General features: G+C 50.2%; 7 protein-coding genes across 7 annotated transcripts; 4 read left to right on the top strand and 3 right to left on the bottom strand.

The window, feature by feature from the left end:
- The first annotated feature begins 1,423 nt into the window (after positions 1 to 1,423).
- Positions 1,424 to 2,197, top strand: LOC102054749 (histone H1.10). The gene has a single exon (XM_027808355.2). The coding sequence runs from the start codon at positions 1,450 to 1,452 to the stop codon at positions 2,128 to 2,130; it is 681 nt and encodes a 226-aa protein (XP_027664156.2). The 5' UTR covers positions 1,424 to 1,449; the 3' UTR covers positions 2,131 to 2,197.
- Positions 2,198 to 2,889: 692 nt separating this feature from the next.
- On the bottom strand, positions 2,890 to 3,319 carry LOC102050114 (histone H2A-IV). Its single transcript, XM_014281623.3, has one exon. The coding sequence runs from the start codon at positions 3,300 to 3,302 to the stop codon at positions 2,913 to 2,915; it is 390 nt and encodes a 129-aa protein (XP_014137098.2). The 5' UTR covers positions 3,303 to 3,319; the 3' UTR covers positions 2,890 to 2,912.
- A 195-nt stretch (positions 3,320 to 3,514) lies between these two features.
- Positions 3,515 to 4,080, top strand: LOC102054228 (histone H2B 1/2/3/4/6). The gene has a single exon (XM_005441298.4). The coding sequence runs from the start codon at positions 3,528 to 3,530 to the stop codon at positions 4,038 to 4,040; it is 513 nt and encodes a 170-aa protein (XP_005441355.2). The 5' UTR covers positions 3,515 to 3,527; the 3' UTR covers positions 4,041 to 4,080.
- Positions 4,081 to 5,323: 1,243 nt separating this feature from the next.
- On the top strand, positions 5,324 to 5,836 carry LOC129736227 (histone H3). Its single transcript, XM_055712420.1, has one exon. The coding sequence runs from the start codon at positions 5,364 to 5,366 to the stop codon at positions 5,772 to 5,774; it is 411 nt and encodes a 136-aa protein (XP_055568395.1). The 5' UTR covers positions 5,324 to 5,363; the 3' UTR covers positions 5,775 to 5,836.
- A 133-nt stretch (positions 5,837 to 5,969) lies between these two features.
- LOC129736228 (histone H3) lies at positions 5,970 to 6,502 on the bottom strand. The gene has a single exon (XM_055712421.1). It carries the CDS (start codon positions 6,460 to 6,462, stop codon positions 6,052 to 6,054), a length of 411 nt encoding a protein of 136 aa, XP_055568396.1. The 5' UTR covers positions 6,463 to 6,502; the 3' UTR covers positions 5,970 to 6,051.
- A 1,961-nt stretch (positions 6,503 to 8,463) lies between these two features.
- Positions 8,464 to 9,019, top strand: LOC102054057 (histone H2A-IV). Its single transcript, XM_027808359.2, has one exon. The coding sequence runs from the start codon at positions 8,508 to 8,510 to the stop codon at positions 8,895 to 8,897; it is 390 nt and encodes a 129-aa protein (XP_027664160.1). The 5' UTR covers positions 8,464 to 8,507; the 3' UTR covers positions 8,898 to 9,019.
- Positions 9,020 to 9,155: 136 nt separating this feature from the next.
- On the bottom strand, positions 9,156 to 10,082 carry LOC129736226 (histone H1.10-like). The gene has a single exon (XM_055712417.1). It carries the CDS (start codon positions 10,045 to 10,047, stop codon positions 9,433 to 9,435), a length of 615 nt encoding a protein of 204 aa, XP_055568392.1. The 5' UTR covers positions 10,048 to 10,082; the 3' UTR covers positions 9,156 to 9,432.
- Between the last annotated feature and the right edge of the window lie 11,629 nt (positions 10,083 to 21,711).

Below are 21,711 nucleotides of genomic sequence, written 5' to 3'. Positions count from 1 at the left end.
TCTGTTTTTATACTCTGGCATATGATGTTATTCTGCTGTTTGTCTTCTCTAGACAAAAGCCCCTCTAAATGCTACCACATCTCTTAGTAGTTTCTCACACTGTAGGTGTACCTTAGTCATGGTAAACCAGCACCACTGACAAGCTTTTAAAACAGACTTCATGGCCAAAACTCCACAAGACAGTGTATGATATTACATTACCAAAATAAAAAGTTAAAGAAGGCAAATGACTGCATTTTCAATCATAGGAACTTACCACCAGTGTCTTCTATTCTTTCCCATATTTTCCTGTGTATGTTTGAACATGACAATCATCTAACTCATCCTAAGAAAAAATCATTTTATGTATGTTCAGTTTATCTCACATCACAAAACTCTTAGGTTGGAAAAAGCCATGCCCTAGTACATCTCAGAAGTTCTGAGAGCATAATTGTTTAATTAAGCCACTTGATTTATATTATATACTAAAGAAACGTTTGCAGCCTCACCTATTTTTAAATAAAAAAACCATGCACACCATTTTTTGCTTTACTTTTGCAAAACTGCTGATGCTGGCCAACAAAATGTCCGATATTAAGAAAAAAATAAACTCTTATCTTAAGATAACATCACAAAAATGAAAGTGTTCACATATTGTGTTTAATGAAAAGAAGTATTTTGGAGAAAAAATGGGTATATAGTTTCTCAAAACATTAATACAACGACGCAGAAAGCAGCGAAAGAGTGAAAGACCTTCTGTATGTTCTTATGTGATGTTGAAGGTACCTGCTAATTTAAGAGAGCTGTTTTTCACATTAGCCATTTTGCTGAAAACTGTCTTTTGTTTACTTTATATTAGCTCTGACTAGAGCTAAATAGGGCACTATATACCCAGGTTTCATTATTTTTAAGAGATGAAGCCGTGTTACGGCAAACAACTCATAGCACAAAACCAGGGCTGACCGGCTACTTTGTGTTACTTGCTTCTTTTCAAAGCTCGTTTATGCTACGAAAATGTCTCGAGATTAGGTCCATTTTGCACTACCGTGGTGAAAAACTGTCTGAGGAACATGAAGCCGCTGCCATTGTAGCAGTGTTGTCAGAAGCAAAGTTTTAATTCAAAAGGAAAAACAAAAATCTCACCATCCGGCTCTGCGTGCAGTCCCCAAACTCGGGGATAATTGGTTTGCCTGAAACTCATTTAAACACTCAACCAAAAGAAACGCCGAAAACTAAAAATATCTTCCGTCTTCAGCAAGAATATTAAGAAATGGGTTGCCGTGGTCACGGCTTTTTTACGAAAAAACCACTTTTTTGACAAGGAAAAAACACAAGCCGAGCGGCAGAGCGCAAAGCGGTGGGGCGGGGCGGGCTCGGCAACGCACCAATCAGCGCCCGCCGCGCTGCTATAAATAGGGGCGCAGCGGCCGTTGGTGCAGCTCGCTCCGCGACTGTTTGCGCAGAGTCGAGATGTCCGAAACCGCTCCTGCTCCGGCTGCTGAGGCAGCGCCCGCTGTCGCGGCTCCCGCTGCCAAGGCCGCCGCCAAGAAGCCGAAGAAGGCGGCGGGCGGCTCCAAGGCCCGCAAGCCCGCGGGCCCCAGCGTCACCGAGCTGATCACCAAGGCCGTGTCCGCCTCCAAGGAGCGCAAGGGGCTCTCCCTCGCCGCGCTCAAGAAGGCGCTGGCCGCCGGCGGCTACGATGTGGAGAAGAACAACAGCCGCATCAAGCTGGGGCTCAAGAGCCTCGTCAACAAGGGCACCCTGGTGCAGACCAAGGGCACCGGCGCCTCGGGCTCCTTCCGCCTCAACAAGAAGCCTGGCGAAGTGAAGGAAAAAGCCCCCAAGAAGCGGGCAGCCGCGGCCAAGCCTAAGAAGCCGGCTGCCAAGAAGCCCGCCAGCGCCGCTAAGAAGCCCAAGAAGGCAGCGGCGGCGAAGAAGAGCCCCAGGAAAGCCAAGAAGCCGGCAGCTGCCGCGGCCAAGAAAGCGGCCAAGAGCCCTAAGAAGGCGACTAAGGCTGCTAAGCCGAAAAAGGCGGCGGCAGCCGCGAAGAGCCCGGCCAAAGCGAAGGCGGTGAAGCCCAAAGCAGCCAAGCCCAAGGCGGCCAAGCCGAAAGCGGCCAAGCCAAAGAAGGTGGCGCCCAAGAAGAAGTAAGCTCCGAGGAAAAAAAAACCCTTGGCGTCGCACTGAACCCCAACGGCTCTTTTAAGAGCCACCCAAATTTTCTCAAAAAGAGCTAAAATACGCACGTAACCTTCTTCTTTCTTTACGTATTTTTAGTAAACAATGGAAATAGTTTTGTAGTCTTGGAGTTTACCTCATACGGAAACACGTAGAGTGTGTGCCCTCACAGACAGAAACTTCAGTGCTTGAAGCTCTTCATGCTTCTCTAATCATTATCACTACAATACTGGGTGAAGATCGTTGCCTCCTTTGAAGATGAATGACATTACTTAAAGGCGGCTTAAGTACTTAAAGACTTGAAATGTATTCCTCTGCTTCTAAACAGTCTTCTAGCCAGTACTTAACACTTTCTTTTCCGCTTGTGTGACTACGTGAGGGGAAGCAGCTGAATAGGCAGGGACGGTTTTCGCATGGTGCCAGATGGTTCACCCCATCTGCAAGATCCGATGGGGAAGAGCAGTATTTTACACTCATAAGTAGAACTGTAGGATACAAATAAATACTACAAGTTCCAAAACTGCAGCATAAAAAATTTAATCTTATGTGCACAATTAAGTCATACATAAAAATTTTTGAAAAATAATTAACGCAAAGTCTTTCTTCCTTAATAAGACAGACGGTATTAGTGGTGTTTTCAAAGTGCTTCTATGTACACTTAGCGCGATATAGCTCTTTAATGATCAAGTGGGCGGCTCTGAAAAGAGCCTTTGGATTTTTCTGGGAAAGATTTCCCGGGCGTTGTTTGTCGGCACTCACTTGGCTTTAGCCTTGTGGCTATCAGTCTTCTTGGGCAGCAGCACGGCCTGGATGTTGGGCAGCACGCCGCCCTGCGCGATGGTCACCTTGCCCAGCAGCTTGTTGAGCTCCTCGTCGTTGCGGATGGCGAGCTGCAGGTGGCGGGGGATGATGCGCGTCTTCTTGTTGTCGCGGGCCGCGTTGCCCGCCAGCTCCAGGATCTCGGCCGTCAGGTACTCCAGCACGGCCGCCAGGTACACCGGGGCGCCGGCGCCCACCCGCTCCGCGTAGTTGCCCTTGCGCAGCAGCCGGTGCACGCGGCCCACGGGGAACTGCAGCCCGGCCCGCGACGAGCGCGACTTGGCCTTGGCCCGCGCCTTCCCGCCCTGCTTCCCGCGGCCGGACATCGCAGCGACTCGGCGAAACGACGGCACCCGCAGCGCCGCAGAGACACCGGCCCACGCCCGCCGTGAGGCCCGCTTATATCCGGCACGGGCGGCGCGGCGGCGGCGGCGCCGATAGGCTGCGGCGGAGGCGTTGTGCCGGCAGCTCCCCACTGGGAACGCGGATCCAGCGGTGCCCAATAGCAACGCGCAGCGCGGCGTGACGCCCCCGAGCAGAACTTCCAACCAATGGCGGCGCCACACAGTCGAGCCGGTGCGTCACGCAGCGCCGCTATAAAAGGGGCTCGCGGCGAGGGCGTCGTTACTCGGCGTCGTATCGACTGCTGCTTGCTGGATAGCGAGAGACGTGCCCGTGCTGCGATGCCCGAGCCGGCCAAGTCCGCCCCCGCGCCCAAGAAGGGCTCCAAGAAGGCGGTGACCAAGACGCAGAAGAAGGGCGACAAGAAGCGCAAGAAGAGCCGCAAGGAGAGCTACTCGATCTACGTGTACAAGGTGCTGAAGCAGGTGCACCCCGACACGGGCATCTCGTCCAAGGCCATGGGCATCATGAACTCCTTTGTCAACGACATCTTCGAGCGCATCGCCGGCGAGGCCTCGCGCCTGGCGCACTACAACAAGCGCTCCACCATCACCTCGCGGGAGATCCAGACGGCCGTGCGGCTGCTGCTGCCCGGTGAGCTGGCCAAGCACGCCGTCTCCGAGGGCACCAAGGCTGTCACCAAGTACACCAGCTCCAAGTAAGCTGCCTCTGAGCCCTTCTCGACCCAAAGGCTCTTTTAAGAGCCACCCATCCTTTCAGTAAAGGAGCTGACACAGTGAGGGCTTGTTCGTAGTAGTCCCAGCTACTTCTTTGGGAAGGAAACTATGATACTGTGGACGTGTTGTCAGTAGTAAGACACACGAGATATACCCGCTTGCGGTAAACAAAGTGTTTACACATCTGCCTCTGGACGTGGAGAACTCGTGATTCCATAAAAACGCTGCTGTGGCCCGCTTCACTTGTGTGTCCAGTTTGGAGGAGGCTTAGCAATAAAGCAGCGATATGTAGGTGTTTTTGTTTAAAGGCTCAAAACACGTGTGTTATGAATAGGTGGTGCTTGCTGCTTTTTTTTTTTTTTTTTTTTTCCCCCCCACTTGGGGCGGCACTCCGGCGGAATTGGGGACAGACAGATGCACCGAAAGCACAGGCGGTGTAAGGTTACCGTGTGCTTTTACGGCAAAAAGCTCAAGGTCGCCCCCCTTCACCCCCCCCCTCCCCCGCGTCCTCGTTAGCGTTCTCGCCGCCGACCGGAGCGCTGCACGGCGTTGTCGCCCCCGAACGGCGCAGCCCGCCTGCGGTCGCGAGCACGGTGTGCCCCCAGCGCTCTTCCCCGGCTCTCGCTCGCTGCGCCCCGTAAATCCCGCGGGCGGGAGGACCCGGAGCGCGCGGCTGCCGGGCTCGCGCCCGACCTGAGTGAGGACTGCACGGAGCTCCCCAGCAAGAGGGCCCGGCCCAGCGCAGCTCCCGAGAGGACGCTGATTGGTCGCGGTGGCGCTCGCAGACCGGGAGCCCGTTCTCGCTTCCCCGAGCCTCGCTCTTCGGAACAGAGCGGGACGAAACAGCGAGCGCTCGGGGATAGGAGCAGGCTGCCATACGAGGGAGCCTTTGCCAGCAATACCGATGCGGGTGTGGAGGGGGGGGGGGCGGTGGTGGGAGAGGCCGAGGCGTGGGCGGCGGGACCCTGCTACAACGGCCACCTACGGGGGTCCCTGCCACCCTCCCGCCCGCTGTTCGCGGAAACGGCCCACGCATTCCTTTAGACAGCCAGGGAGACGGTGCTAAAGCGTTCTGGAGGGCTGGGAAAGCAAGCGGTCGGGCTGGGGCTGGCCGTGGCGGGAGGGGGAAGGGCGGGTTCACCGCCGGGGAGGCGCGGGCTTTTCGAATGCTCGCGTCGCCCAATGGCAGGCGGGCTCGCGTGGGCGGCCAATCGGCAGGGCGCTTCGGCTATAAATACCGCCGCCGCGGGCCTGCCGCCGCAGCTCGGTCTGTGCTGAGCGGGAAGGAGGGGTAGCGGGCGAGGGGCTATGGCGCGCACAAAGCAAACGGCGCGTAAGTCGACGGGCGGGAAGGCGCCCCGCAAGCAGCTGGCCACCAAGGCGGCCCGCAAGAGCGCGCCGGCCACGGGCGGCGTGAAGAAGCCGCACCGCTACCGGCCCGGCACGGTGGCGCTGCGCGAGATCCGGCGCTACCAGAAGTCGACGGAGCTGCTGATCCGCAAGCTGCCCTTCCAGCGGCTGGTGCGCGAGATCGCGCAGGACTTCAAGACCGACCTGCGCTTCCAGAGCTCGGCCGTGATGGCGCTGCAGGAGGCGAGCGAGGCCTACCTGGTGGGGCTCTTCGAGGACACCAACCTGTGCGCCATCCACGCCAAGCGCGTCACCATCATGCCCAAGGACATCCAGCTGGCTCGCCGCATCCGCGGAGAGCGTGCTTAATCTTCTAGGAAAATGCACCTTTCAGAATATGGAAAACACAAAGGCTCTTTTAAGAGCCATTCCATGTACAACAAAAGAGCTGCAACACTTCTGCACTGTGAAGATAGTGTGCACCGAGCCACTCGGCGACCCTAGTTCCCTGAACATCACAGGGAAACAAAACAAAAAGAGTAACAGCTCCTTTTATTGCACATGGAATGGCTCTTAAAAGAGCCTTTGGGCTTGTATGGGCTGTCTCGTCTGGTAGAACTGTGGAGGGGCTACGGCAAAAGCCCCTTCAGGCCCGCTCTCCACGGATGCGGCGAGCCAGCTGGATGTCCTTGGGCATGATGGTGACACGCTTGGCGTGGATGGCGCACAGGTTGGTGTCCTCGAAGAGCCCCACCAGGTAGGCCTCGCTCGCCTCCTGCAGCGCCATCACGGCCGAGCTCTGGAAGCGCAGGTCGGTCTTGAAGTCCTGCGCGATCTCGCGCACCAGCCGCTGGAAGGGCAGCTTGCGGATCAGCAGCTCCGTCGACTTCTGGTAGCGCCGGATCTCGCGCAGCGCCACCGTGCCGGGCCGGTAGCGGTGCGGCTTCTTCACGCCGCCCGTGGCCGGCGCGCTCTTGCGGGCCGCCTTGGTGGCCAGCTGCTTGCGGGGCGCCTTCCCGCCCGTCGACTTACGCGCCGTTTGCTTTGTGCGCGCCATAGCCCCTCGCCCGCTACCCCTCCTTCCCGCTCAGCACAGACCGAGCTGCGGCGGCAGGCCCGCGGCGGCGGTATTTATAGCCGAAGCGCCCTGCCGATTGGCCGCCCACGCGAGCCCGCCTGCCATTGGGCGACGCGAGCATTCGAAAAGCCCGCGCCTCCCCGGCGGTGAACCCGCCCTTCCCCCTCCCGCCACGGCCAGCCCCAGCCCGACCGCTTGCTTTCCCAGCCCTCCAGAACGCTTTAGCACCGTCTCCCTGGCTGTCTAAAGGAATGCGTGGGCCGTTTCCGCGAACAGCGGGCGGGAGGGTGGCAGGGACCCCCGTAGGTGGCCGTTGTAGCAGGGTCCCGCCGCCCACGCCTCGGCCTCTCCCACCACCGCCCCCCCCCCCTCCACACCCGCATCGGTATTGCTGGCAAAGGCTCCCTCGTATGGCAGCCTGCTCCTATCCCCGAGCGCTCGCTGTTTCGTCCCGCTCTGTTCCGAAGAGCGAGGCTCGGGGAAGCGAGAACGGGCTCCCGGTCTGCGAGCGCCACCGCGACCAATCAGCGTCCTCTCGGGAGCTGCGCTGGGCCGGGCCCTCTTGCTGGGGAGCTCCGTGCAGTCCTCACTCAGGTCGGGCGCGAGCCCGGCAGCCGCGCGCTCCGGGTCCTCCCGCCCGCGGGATTTACGGGGCGCAGCGAGCGAGAGCCGGGGAAGAGCGCTGGGGGCACACCGTGCTCGCGACCGCAGGCGGGCTGCGCCGTTCGGGGGCGACAACGCCGTGCAGCGCTCCGGTCGGCGGCGAGAACGCTAACGAGGACGCGGGGGAGGGGGGGGGTGAAGGGGGGCGACCTTGAGCTTTTTGCCGTAAAAGCACACGGTAACCTTACACCGCCTGTGCTTTCGGTGCATCTGTCTGTCCCCAATTCCGCCGGAGTGCCGCCCCAAGTGGGGGGGAAAAAAAAAAAAAAAAAAAAAAAAAAAAGCAGCAAGCACCACCTATTCATAACACACGTGTTTTGAGCCTTTAAACAAAAACACCTACATATCGCTGCTTTATTGCTAAGCCTCCTCCAAACTGGACACACAAGTGAAGCGGGCCACAGCAGCGTTTTTATGGAATCACGAGTTCTCCACGTCCAGAGGCAGATGTGTAAACACTTTGTTTACCGCAAGCGGGTATATCTCGTGTGTCTTACTACTGACAACACGTCCACAGTATCATAGTTTCCTTCCCAAAGAAGTAGCTGGGACTACTACGAACAAGCCCTCACTGTGTCAGCTCCTTTACTGAAAGGATGGGTGGCTCTTAAAAGAGCCTTTGGGTCGAGAAGGGCTCAGAGGCAGCTTACTTGGAGCTGGTGTACTTGGTGACAGCCTTGGTGCCCTCGGAGACGGCGTGCTTGGCCAGCTCACCGGGCAGCAGCAGCCGCACGGCCGTCTGGATCTCCCGCGAGGTGATGGTGGAGCGCTTGTTGTAGTGCGCCAGGCGCGAGGCCTCGCCGGCGATGCGCTCGAAGATGTCGTTGACAAAGGAGTTCATGATGCCCATGGCCTTGGACGAGATGCCCGTGTCGGGGTGCACCTGCTTCAGCACCTTGTACACGTAGATCGAGTAGCTCTCCTTGCGGCTCTTCTTGCGCTTCTTGTCGCCCTTCTTCTGCGTCTTGGTCACCGCCTTCTTGGAGCCCTTCTTGGGCGCGGGGGCGGACTTGGCCGGCTCGGGCATTATTATGTAAGTTTCCGCCAACGACTCGTAAGAAGCTGACAGATCATGCGCTGACGACCAGTTTGAGCGCTCTCCTTTTATAGGGTCGGTATGCAAATTACAGCTTTCTTTAGCCTTCGTTTGTATTGGCTGAGGAAGGCTATCAGTGCCGTCGGTGTCTGTACTTCATCTCCATTGGTTAGAATTTGATCCGCGTTGTCATTGGCTGTTCTCGCAATGTTCCCTTCTCAGCCTATCGTAATTCGTTCCTTTCGCTGGGAGGGTATATAAAGACGAGCGATGAAGCGTTTTTCATTTCCGTACGATTACAGCTTCTGATAACTTGGTCGCTGCGATGTCCGGCCGCGGGAAGCAGGGCGGGAAGGCGCGGGCCAAGGCCAAGTCGCGCTCGTCGCGGGCCGGGCTGCAGTTCCCCGTGGGCCGCGTGCACCGGCTGCTGCGCAAGGGCAACTACGCGGAGCGGGTGGGCGCCGGCGCCCCGGTGTACCTGGCGGCCGTGCTGGAGTACCTGACGGCCGAGATCCTGGAGCTGGCGGGCAACGCGGCCCGCGACAACAAGAAGACGCGCATCATCCCCCGCCACCTGCAGCTCGCCATCCGCAACGACGAGGAGCTCAACAAGCTGCTGGGCAAGGTGACCATCGCGCAGGGCGGCGTGCTGCCCAACATCCAGGCCGTGCTGCTGCCCAAGAAGACTGATAGCCACAAGGCTAAAGCCAAGTGAGTGCCGACAAACAACGCCCGGGAAATCTTTCCCAGAAAAATCCAAAGGCTCTTTTCAGAGCCACCTACAAAATCAGAAAGGGAGCTTGAATTCTAGAAAATAAAGTCTGCAAAGAAGGGTGGTGCTTTTTGAAACGGTCGGCTAAGTTTGGGCAGCAGCAGCTGCAGACGCGGCCCAGGACACACTGGCCCCGACCCTCGGGCGTTGCTTCCCTGCGCTGCTCCGGGGCGGGGCTGACAGGCCTCCCGGGAGCCAGCTCGGCCCTTCCGAAGCCGCAGCCAATCACTGCGCCGTGCAGGCTTTCCAAAGCCACCAGCGCGCTGCTCAACTTGGCAGGGGTTTAAAAGCAGCCCCTGCAGTTTACTGCCGCCTGTCTGTCCCGAAACAGAAACGGCTGCCATTCCGCTGAAAATCTGTTGTCTCCTTCCCTGAAAGGGGTGATGGCCATAGCATTTCAGCTCTACTAGGAAAACATCGGGGGCTCTTAAAAGAGCCGTTGGGTTTCTACAACGCCAAAATTATTTTCTATGGGGGCTTACTTCTTGGGCACCACCTTCTTCGGCTTGACTGCTTTCAGCTTGGCCGCCTTGGGCTTCACCACCTTCGCTTTGGCCGGGCTCTTTGCTGTTGCCACCAGCTTTTTCAGCTTAGCGGCCTTAGTCAGCTTCTTGCCCACAGTGGCCGCCGGCTTCTTAGCTTTCCTGGGGCTCTCTTTTGCTGTCACCGCCTTCTTGGGCTTCTTAGCAGCGCTGGCAAGCTTCTTGGCAGCCGGCTTCCTGGGCTTGGCTGCAGCGGCCCGCTTCTTGGGGGCTTTTTCCTTCACTTCGCCAGGCTTCTTGTTGAGGCGGAAGGAGCCCGAGGCGCCGGTGCCCTTGGTCTGCACCAGGGTGCCCTTGTTGACGAGGCTCTTGAGCCCCAGCTTGATGCGGCTGTTGTTCTTCTCCACATCGTAGCCGCCGGCGGCCAGCGCCTTCTTGAGCGCGGCGAGGGAGAGCCCCTTGCGCTCCTTGGAGGTGGACACGGCCTTGGTGATCAGCTCGGTGACGCTGGGGCCCGCGGGCTTGCGGGCCTTGGAGCCGCCCGCCGCCTTCTTCGGCTTCTTGGCGGCGGCCTTGGCGGTGGTTGCTGCAGCGGGGGCAGCCTCAGACATGACAGAGACACGGAGAGCCCTAGATGGCAGCGGCGGCCGCTCGCGGCGGGCGCTGATTGGTGGTCGCTCGCCCGCCCCGCCCCGCCGCCACTGCCCCGCGTTCCGGCTTGTGTTTCTTCGGGGATAATAAAGAGTATTTTCTTTACTTTACGTGTCACAAAATTGCCCCTTTCGTACATCTGGGAGATCGTGGAAGTGCCTATTCTCGCCCATCGGTGTCCTTTCGCGAAAAGAGTGGAGTTTGGGAGGGAGAGGACAATAAATCCCGAGTCCTGGAACCGAACGGACCTTGAGGGCAGGAAAGTTTTGTTTTTCTTTGTAAATTAGAAATTCTCCTTTAAAGTTAGCGTGAGACAGCAGATTCAGTGTTAATCTTCAGAGGGTCTTTTTTACATTAGAGAAGAAAGCGAACAGCTAGAATCTCACTCTTTAAAATAAAATGTTTTCAAAGAGAGTGAGGTAGCACAAACTTGCACGAACTCCTGCAAGCCTTGCCCCGGCTGCTCTTACCGAGGTTCATACCTCTGGCTACCACGTAACACTGAGTTAGGGATTCTTTTACCCGTACTTCCAAGGCTATATTTTCCAGAGGCCATGCGTGAAATAATAGACAGTATATACTTTGTGTACCTCGGAATGGGCTGCTTTTTACTGCAACAAATTGCTGCAGTTAATGTAGCAAAGGGCTCTCAAATCTTAACAGAATAAATTGGGACACAAAGACCAAAGATGAAAAGGTTTGTTTTGAATCACTGAGCTTCACGTAAGTCTCTGACATACAGAAATAGACTCTAAATAAAGCACACAGTGCTACTTCTGTGAAATTTGTTGGTATGATTCCATAACATGGAAAAAATTGGCAGAGATCGAGTCTGAAAGAGATGTGAAAGCACCATTTCATTCATAGTTTGATGCCAAACTAGGAAGAAAATTTGCAATTTTTAATCACTGCTGTTTTGCCAGGTTACATATCAAGTTACAGCAGCTTCTGCACATAAAACCTTTGGCTGCAAGCACAAACTGATGCAAAGTTGTTTATCCACGTGGTGACTACTCTATTGGTATGCACAACTCCTCATCAGCTAAAACTTTGCATATAATTCTGTGTCTCTGACAGGAGTTTCTAATTCATTTACCCTGAAGTTTAATGGCCATTGGCCAATTTAACACCATCATATTGCTGCATTTGTACCTGATGTGTACAAACTGCATTTGCACAGTTTATGTATGATGCTGACCAGATGATCAACTCACTATTTCAACAAAATGCAATCTATGTGAGTGGAAAAATATTACCTCCCTCCTCTCTATCATTTCACTAGAGGAAAGGCAAATGAACCTCATGAAGATTTTGGGTGACCCTTCACCTTCAATTAATTCATAAAGTCCCATTTTTTAAAACTGTATAAACAGATCGACTTTTTATCATATAACTATGGTAAAAAGGACTTTAGGAAAATAAACATATTTTTATCTCCCAGTTACATTTCTTTCTAACTTGCTCATTCTGGTCTCCTAGATGAGGAGTTATCCCTGAGACAGGGAGTGTGAATAAGATGGCGAATTCAGCAATTCTGGCTCTGGTCTTTCAAAGCCATGTTGGAAGCAGAATGGCATATAAAGCAAGGTTCACTTGGAATTTTACAAAGGCAAGAACGTTTACTTCATGTAGTAATAGGATGCATAAAGAATTGAATAGTGGAATTATTAATGTCTCCTGAAGTTTCCTGAAATCAAGCGGATGACTGAATGTCTGGTCTGTCCCATCTAGGTCTGGTAAAAGCTCTGAATGTCCTTTAAAAACTTAACTTGACACAATGTGGGTTTTGGTTTTTTTTATATTGACCAACCCTTTTCACATTACCAATGCCAGTACTGGGGTTTGGACAAGAGCCTTTCTACTTCACAACAGCACATTTTTCTCCAATCTGTAATTTGATAGTCTCAAGACTGTTTTCCTTACACACATAGATGGAATACAGCTGTATGTCTAAATCATGCATAGTGGTGATAACTTCAACACCAACCATCTTCAGAGGAAAAGCCCCTCAGTACGTGCCAGAGCAACACTGCAGTGCATACTTGTAGTCCTTGTCTTACTCCACTTTTGAGGCTATTGATCTCCATCAAATGTTAAATGGCCATCTTGCAACTTGAAAACATAAGTTTTAGTAATTATTTTAAGTGCTTCTATTTATTTGATTTTCCACTCATGTTTACTCCATTATTCCCTTCCCTTATTGTTAAGAAGACAATATATTTTCACAACCATCTCACAAACAAGTAGTCAAGCTATGCGTACAAGGGGGAGGCTGCAGAAAAATCAAGGCATAGGAGGAGAGTTGAGTACAGTGTCACCTCATTCAGTAGTGAATACACAAGGACCATAGTTTGCCCTCCTCCCCCAAATACTGCTATTCCTTGTATGATCAGCAGCACAAAAAGCCTGAAGTTATTCGCCAAAGGCATTACTCTAGTAATGATCAAGCTTAGTTAGGCTACATGGAAGTAGTATATATTTCACTGCAATGCAGCCACAAAAAAAGGACCACATAGGGAGGACAGTTGCTGGAAAAGATTCTTCCTATTATGCATTTTCCATCACAATTACAGCAAGCTTTGCTGCCTCATCTTAGAAGAGGTGACCATCAAGAACAACAGGACCTCAATGGTACTCCTCTCTGTTGGTCTCTACATGCTCTGTTGGTATGGACAGAGATCTCTGGTAGAGTAACAAAGATCTGCCAGCAAATCCTACAGTATGTTTTTTGCTGGCACTACCAATGTGAGCCAGCTCAGACTGCAGGGCTAGATCTGAAAACCTCTTTAGAGCACTTCCCAGTCAGCTTGAAAAGCATAGATTATTATAACCAGCAACATATGCCTACTAACTTCAAAAAACATACAGTAATCCAAACCAAACCTAATGCCTGCAAGACAACAAAAACATTTTGCAGGATTAGGGTTAATTTTTTATTTATTGCATTATTTTTTTTGTGATACTTAACCTGGCACTAGGTGACAAAGCATAGTGGCCACCATAGATGATATCACAAGTCCTAGGAAGAGCACCTACAGAGGCTCAGTGTTGTTTTTCATATACATACTGAGGATAATTTTTCCTGAACTGTTTGCTCCTTTTCCTCCCCTTTCTTATGATTTTTCCACATGAGTATCTGACTGCATTACATTTATGCATTTCACATTGCCACGCTTTTCCCAAACATGTAAAACCCATCCCCATTTTGGAGGTGGGAGAACTGAGAGTCACTTTTCCACAATTCTTAAAAAGGCAATTACTTGAACCCTCCAATTTTTGTCTTGTTCAGGTTTTGCACCCTCCTCCTGCTCCTGTTAACTCTCACCACTTCCTGTCAGCAGAACACCAGTTCAGAGATGATTCATCTAATTTCACAGAGGAAAACTCAAAACCTGTTCAAAATGCAGTGAATTTGTCTGCCCATTTTAATTTTTGTAACAAATATCACCTCTCGCCTGTATACACACAGGCCAGACCAGGACATCAGTCTGCAGGTGGGATCAGGATCAGGCCCAGTGAGGGGCTCCAGGGTCAGACACAGCTCTAGCCTCAGGCATCGGGCACCTCCCTGGTGCAGTGGGCCCATGGCTGGGCAGGGCTGTGGGGAACAGGAGACTGGCCCTGTTGCGGTGTCACTGAGGCAGGGGCTGATGGCCCTGGGGGGCCTGAAATGGGATCCTGGGACCTGGTCAGGGTGAGGTGAGCCACAGGAGATGCTGGGCAGGGACATGCAGGGCTGTTGGTGCCCTGACAGGACATCTCCTTTGGTGTAGCAGGAAATACAAAAGGCTCTCAAAACTAATGCTTCAGCATCCTTCTGGATCTAGACAATAAAGACCAATTTCGGCCAAGTTCCATGCAAATGTTTGATTACAGTCCTAGTAGACAGAGAAGTGGATTTCAGTTATAACAAAACTCTACTGCCACTTGCAGTTATCATTGACATTGGATGTAGTCACCAACTTTAGGTTCAAGATGGCTGAGTTCAGTTTAGTGATTCCAACTCTTCGGTCATCAAACATATAAAATTGTGGGAAGGGTTTGGCTGACCTTGTACAGGGCCCACAGTGGGCAGCTGAATCTGAAGTACCCTTCCACCTTCATTTTATTGACCCTCACAGGGAAAATTCTCAAGAGGTTTTGGACTAGCAACATCCAGCTTCAGTTAGCAAACTATCTTTCTATAACAGCATTTCCACCCCCTCCAGCACAGTCACAAAACCTGAAAGGAGGTCAGTAGAAAGAGCTATTTTGTTCCACCTTTTAGCTGCTGTCTGGAGAAAATGCTGATCCACAGTTTTGGTCTGGGTGACAATGTACAAGTCTCCCTACTAACTGCCAGTAGGAACTCCCACCCTTTCCTGTCCCACTGTGAACCATGACACACATCACAGGGGTGCCTCAGACAGTTTTGTTTCTTCTAAGGCATCTGGTCTCAAAATTCTGGCTGGTGTGCATCCCTTGGGGCTCATCTACTCCCCATTGCTGCCCACCCTGACCAAGGAGTGAATAACTGCCTTTACTTGGTATCAGCAATTAAGCATATTAGCTGTTCTTTGATGAAACTAGACACTTAAGAGCTGCCTTTTGGACCTGTTTCACCTCTCAGGTGCTGTGACCCACAGTTTGGGAAAAGACCTGCTTGCATAAAAGCACTAACTGCAGTGTCCATGGAAAGATCCTGCATTACTAACTTTGTTCCTCCTTTACTAACCAGCAGCTTTGACTCTTCTCATTTTCCTACTTCCACCATCAGTGACCCACAGTGCCTAAACACAACCTGCAACCCTTCTGCTTTCTGCAGAGAAGCCAGGGAGATGAGCTTCCACCTCACGGAAACGAGCTCAGCACAGGTGGAAAAACATCCTTGAGGGAGAAGAGATTGGCCCCTCTCCCTGCTTTGCTGGAGGGCAGGGACCGAAGATGACGATCCCTGCACTTTTCATAGAGGACACTGGGATGCAGAGTCTGCAAAGGAAAGGAGCAGTTTAGCACAGATGTCCAGCAGCTGAAGCACTGCTCTGAGCTATGTGCAAAAATAGCTGCTGGCATCACTGCACCTGCGAAAACAGGGAAGTTGTGTGTTGCTGGACAAGCAGGCGTCTTCAGAGAAGAGCTGGAGGAGAAGGGATACTACTGGTTGGTTGTTTTGCCACCTTCTGTTTGAGCACATGTAAGGTATGTTATGTAAAGTGCTTAGTTCTGGGACCTTGAATACATCCATGTCTCTTGTTCCTTTTCCATTAGACTCCTCTGGTAGTTTTGAACTGAACAGCTTCTAAGAGGTTTTTAAAAATTAACTGCATTAAGCAATATTCTTGCCTTACTGCTGGCATGTATTCAAATGAGAATTCCTATGACAGTTGCCCTACCATTTCCATATTAAGAAAAAAATGAAATTTTGTCCCAGGGGACTTACACAGGAAAGACTCCTGTTGACTTACTGATGCCTTTTCCAAGAAATATAAAGAAACAAATGCTGTGGCCTTGAAGGCTGAATGAGTATTCCTCACACCAGGGTCTCCAGAATCAAAAGTATGATACACACTTGAAAATGGGAAATTCTCACCCTCCAGTCTTGAAGAGGCCCAGAACAAAGGAATCTAAAATCATGGCCTGATCAGTAGCACAAAAGCTGTGCTAGGTTACAGGGTAGCCTCAGGGAATAAACACTCATTTGAAACTGAGGCCACCTACATTTACCATTTGATTCTGCCCAGGAGTCAATGGGAAAACCAACAGCTTCCTCCTTACCTCTGTTTCTCTGAACATCAGGTGATAACAGGCATCTCACACATTCGTTAAGATTGCTGCAGAAAAGCAAGAAAGTGTGAGTTGTCTTGTAGCTTCGTGTTGGTAATCAGAGGTCCTGGATCCAAACTGATGTGATTTTTGAGTATACATCAAGAAATGCATCAGCCACTGTATGCTTCCTGAAATACAAAAGGTGGTAAGAAGTAGGCAGCCTGGTTACTAAGGTCTACTTACAGTCTACTGTGCTTAAGAGGAAGACTCCTACTGAGGAGGAGATTTGAGGGAAAGAGACAGCATTTTGCTTGGCTCTTTCATGACCGCCCACCATGGGAAGACCTGTGTATAGAATGACTAAAGAAGAAGAAGAAGTGTTTCAGGCGCAATGCTTGGTCTACACTAAAGAAGAAGGATGCTCATTTTCAGACACTGCTGTAAAGAGGCACAAAATAGAGCAACATACTTAGTTTCTGAGACCTGATCCAGCTCCCTGACTGCACTATGTTCAAGCAAGGGCTAATAACAAGCCATACCACCCTCTCTGCCCAGTTCCAGTTCTTCAAGCTGGCAGAGCTGCTTCAAGTATGAAAACATTTTTTCTAGAGCTATACCAGTTCAGTACACAATGTTATCTGCTCTGTATGGTCACTCAATCTCTGATGTGCTGCAAATATAAAATAATACCCAGTCTAGAGGGGAGCATCCAAGAAATGTTAGTCACATGGATTTGGATTAAAATCTGATCTAGGTATCAAGAATACCATTTGTCTTTAAAGGCAGAGTCCACAACCAGTCTTCAAAGCAGGTTTTTCAAATTCAGAGCCTTGATTCAAGATGGGCATAAAGGCCATCCCAACAGCCAAATATCCCTTGCCAAACACTGATTTCAGTATGGATGTGAGCAGCAGTACCTATATGAGCAATGTTTGGGAGGTACAGAAGGAAACTTTCCACTAAGATCATGGCCATCTGATGGCACCACCACAGTGCACAACACCAGTCCAGGGAGGTCTGGGGTGTCTGGAGGTGGGGATGCTCCAGGAGAAAGCATCCTTCCTTTCAGCAGCAGCAGCAGCAGCAGCAGCAGCAGCAAATGGCAGACCAGCGACTGTCCTCCACACTGCATCTTGTATTAACCTATTGGAAACCTTTTCTACTTGAATGAAGCCTAGGTAAAGGGTTCCAGTTTGAATTATGTGATTCCAATGACCTTTTTTATCTTTTATCCTCTCACCTCCACCCTGAGCTGTAAAAGCAAACATGGATTAAGATGATACTTAGTGGACACCAATCTCACATTGCATTTGTGTTGATATTCACTGAAATAAAAGCTTCTCTAAACAAACAACCACACCAGTGTTTTGGCCAGTCATATTGTCAGCAAACCCCATTATCTCACTGTTCACCCTTTTTCCATATCATTTAGGAACTTGTTAAAGAGCACAGATCCTAGTGCAGAACCCTACAGAACTCCCTAGTGACCTTCCTTTATTCAGTCCTATGCTTTTTTCAACCTTCTATCAAATAACTATCCATGCTAAATTTTCCCTTTTATCCTGCTACTGTTGAGTTTTCTTTAAAGTTTTTTTCAGAGAGGCTTTGTCAAAAGCCTTTGGGAATCCAGGCAGATCATATCAAGCAGATCACTTTTCCCCACATGCTAATTGACCTTGACAAAACAGCTCCAAGATCTTTGTAACACAGGACTTCCCTTTGCATGCTGAAACTATGCTGACATTATTGAAAAGACCGTGTTTATCCAGGAGGCTGTTCTGAATCTTGTTATATCTCAATCAGTGTATCTGGTACAGCCAGTAGGCATACAGACCGTGAGTCCTATAGTCTGGCAGGTTCTCAGGCAAGATTTTTGGCTGCTGTTGTGACACATGGAGGGTTTAGTGCTCGTTTTGATTGTTTAACTAGCTAATCTTCTAAACCCTTTATGGACAGCTGAGTTATATTTTTATGCTTAATCTGGTAGAGTTTATGTTCCTTTCTGTGTTCTTTACTGAGACACACCTGTAGCTTTTTGAATGATGCCTTCTTACTCTCAACCCTCCTTCCTGCTATCAGTACCAGCATCTTCCCCTTTCTCAGGCCTTTCTGGGTGGGTGGTAGCCCTACCACTGTGTCTCCAGCATGGTCACTTTATCCATCTTCACCCACCTGTGAAGTTTTAATCTTCCCAGCTGCTCCTTTGAGCTTCTTTGTTAAAAAGAATGTTTCCAAAGTGCCTGCCTTATCTGCAAAACATGCCAGTGCTCCTGTCTTGTTTCCCAGGATGGAAGCACTGATGTTGAGACAATCACAGCACTGTTTTCATTCCCTGGTCTTCTCTTTGAATGCTAAGCCTCTTGTTTTATGCTATCACCTGATGTATTTTTTCCTATAGGCTACAGAATTTGCTGTTTCTTTTCCTTGGGAATATTGTCCTAAAAATTGTCACCATTGGTTGGCTTTCCCCTACTCCTCAGCTACAAAGCTCACTGACAACCTCCTGCATGTTCATAGCCAGAAGCCCGTTTCTTTTTTGATCCAGATGAGGTCCATACCTCTTGTGCAAGTGCTCTGCTGTACAGAAGTGTTCCCGGATCCTGCAGAAACCTTATTCTTAGCCAGGTTGTGAAACCACCATCCATGTCCCTCCCTCATCCCAAGCAGTGTACTAGGAGCTTTTCAGCAGCAGGGTAGCACAGGTATTCTGGCTTTTATCTTCTTCCCCAGGAGCTTACACATTGCATCCAAAGCTTTTCTCCTTCCTTTCACTATGACACAGGTACTGAAAGTGACCATGACAAGGCATCCCACTCTCGCTTTTCCTAGGAGCCACCCATGTGCCCTGTGAAGTTTGTCATCTTCGTGTCCTTTCCCAGAGTAGTGGGAGACTCCTTTGGCCCTCCAGCCCCAGTTCTTCCCCACTTGTGTCTCAAAACAGGGAGTTAGTCTGGAAAGTTGGATGCTGGATCTAGCATGTGTGCACAAAGTGGGGATGGGATGAGTGCTAAAAGGGCCCTGTTGGGATACTGCAAGGAACATGCATTGTAGAAAAGGGTTCTGTATATATGGTGTGGAGCAAGCATGAGTCATAAGACCCTGCATGCACTTGGGAATGACATATGTCAGTCTGGCAGCTTACTCCAGGATTGTCCTCTGGAGAAGTCCTCCCGAGCCACATGGATGTGTCCTCTAATCAGGAAAGGGTTAAGGAGCATGAATGGGAGAGCTCACATGGTGAGGAAACGGGCTACAAAATACTCTGGGAAAAGCTATCTTGACAGCTAAATTAAACATGTAGCCACATGTAGCCTATGAGGAAATAAAGAGGAGATTGCCTTCACACAAGCTTCTCTTCCGCATAGTACTTGTATGGACTATTAAGCTTAAGCATGAGTCAGAAGAGTGGTCCTTGGTAATCTAATAATTCCCTGGTGCAGCTTAGAGTTTCCCTTTTCCCAGAGCTCCAAATGTCGTGGAGCTCAAAGGAAATGCTGCTATTAAGATGTTTTTTAAAGAATTTTCCTTGAAAATACCTTTTTGAGCGTTTCAGAGAAGAATCTCCCCATCTTACCCCAGCAATTTCCAGCTGCCAGCAGAGCATCTTTTGGCAGCGAGAAGCAAGTGTAAGGCAGAACCTGTTCTGAGTTGCCCTCAGTGACAACGGGGTTTATCTTGGTTCCATGCAGCCTGGGGAGACGCAAACAGCTTTATTGTCATCTGTAATTCTTGTCCTAGGCCCCACTCAGCTAGGCCCAAAAGCCAAGTATCTCTACTGTTTGTGTCTGGGTTGGGTTAGAAAAAATCAAAGAATAGCTAAGGAAATATCTTTTGTGTTCATTTGTTTGTTTACTGTTGTGATTTAACCCTAGGTGGCAACCAAGCATCACGCAGCCACTCGCTCTTTCTCCCTGTCCCTAGAGGGATGGGGAGGAGAACTGGGAAAAAGATAAAACACGAGGGCTGAGATAAGAACAATTTAATAATTGAAATAATATAAAACAACAACAATAATAAAATACAATACAATACAATAATAACAATCATCATCATCAATAATAACAATCATAATGAAAAGGAAGGAGAAGGGGAGAGGAATAAAATCCAAAGGGAAGAAGGGGAAAAAAACTAGTGCTACACAATACCATAGCTCACCACACACTGGCCGATGCCTAGCCAGTCTCCAAGCAGCGATCAGCTGGCCCCAGCCAACTCCCCCCAGTTTGTTTACCGAGCATGATGTTCGATGGTATGAAATATCCCTTTGGCTAGTTTGGGTCAGCTGTCCTGGCTGTGTCCGCTCCCAATTCCTTGTGCCCCTCCAGCCCTCTAGATGGCAAGGCCTATGAAGCTGAAAAGTCCTTGACTTAGTATAAACGTCACCCAGCAACAACTAAAAACATCAGTGTGCCATCAACATTGTTCTCACACCAAATCCAAAACACAGCACTGCACCAGCCACCAAGAAGAAAATTAATTCTATTCCAAATGAAAGCAGGACACTTACTTTGTTTGGTTTTGGGGTGGGCTGGGTTTTTTGTATTACTAAACTGGTAAAAAAGAGGCACTGCCTGATCTTTTCAAAGGCTATATTTGATCAGACACTACCAGAGAGGTTTACTACCACTGCAAGTCTTTGTGCTTCCCAGAATAACACCATTTTTAGAAAGTATTTTTTTAAACTGCATGTGTTTGCAAATGACACAGTCACTCAGCCCTGCCCTTATGCCTTCTGCTAATCATGCAGGGCGTATCTGCAGATGCAGGGAAGCACTTTCTCTCACAGGTTTCCTTTCCTCCCCCCCATGTCCTGATCATTTGTTCAGGAGGGTGTAGGAAGTGGGCCAAATCCACCCCGGGCCAAGAGCATCTGCTGATCATCCCTGTAGTGTCATAAAATTGCTTCAGGGACATTGAGCAGCAGAGCGCTCAGGCACATTACACATCTGAACTAGGAGCCTGGGATAAACACCAAGCTCCCGTCCCCATTACATCCTGACTCTGCAGCTGGCCAGCTTCTCCTCTTCTGGAAGCGCAGGGTCCCAGGCCTCACAGGAGTGGTGACTTGCTCTTGCCAGATCTCCCATTAACAGATTTGGTGCTGTGCTTGAAAGATGCCCTCAGCTCCTTCATGAGATTACCACCCCCTTTTCACAAATTTCCCTTCAAAGAGGTTTATATTACTGACGGCTGCTCTTTCTGATCAGGTCTGGACAATGTGTAGTAAGTAATTTCTGAGGCCCTCATACCAGTTTATGCGTTAAAGTTAATGCTTACAAAGGTAGAAAAAGATCTGTCTGCCCTTTAGTGAGGAAGCATTTCCCTTTCTCCCTCTCTCTAAGCACACTGGCAATAGGACAAAATGTTTCTGATCATTTTTCCCAGCCCTGGTGGGTTACCAAGAGGAATCACCTTGTAGTTTCATATTTTGAGAATGGAAGACCTGACCTGAAAATAAAAGTCCTGACTTGACAAAAATAATAATGATTTGAAATGGTGCTTTTTCCAGTTCAGACTCAGCCACTTAAAACTGAATCTTAGACTCCCTGGACCTAGAAGAAACCGTTAGGACTGTGATGCATCAATGTTATCCATCACACATTTTCTTTGCATTCCCAAGTGCAGCTCTGCAAAACCCTGTGTTCTTCTGTACATGTCTGGTTTATACATGTCCTCTGCTAATCTTGAGAATGTGACTGACAGCTTGTCACCCACAAGCATGAAGAGGGGCCACACGCCATGCACCGTGCAGTGCAGGATCATCAAAGCCATGGTCTTTTCTTTCCCTGATCCCACACAGGTAGCATAAGGCTTACTCTATGAAAGGAAGGAGTACATTAGCTAAAAACAGGCAAAAGAAAATAGTTCTTTATGCCATG

Source organism: Falco cherrug, chromosome 5, assembly GCF_023634085.1.
Source record: "Falco cherrug isolate bFalChe1 chromosome 5, bFalChe1.pri, whole genome shotgun sequence".
Classification (NCBI taxonomy): domain Eukaryota; kingdom Metazoa; phylum Chordata; class Aves; order Falconiformes; family Falconidae; genus Falco; species Falco cherrug.
The sequence above is the reverse complement of the archived record's forward strand: the minus strand, read 5'-3'. Positions and strand labels throughout refer to the sequence as shown.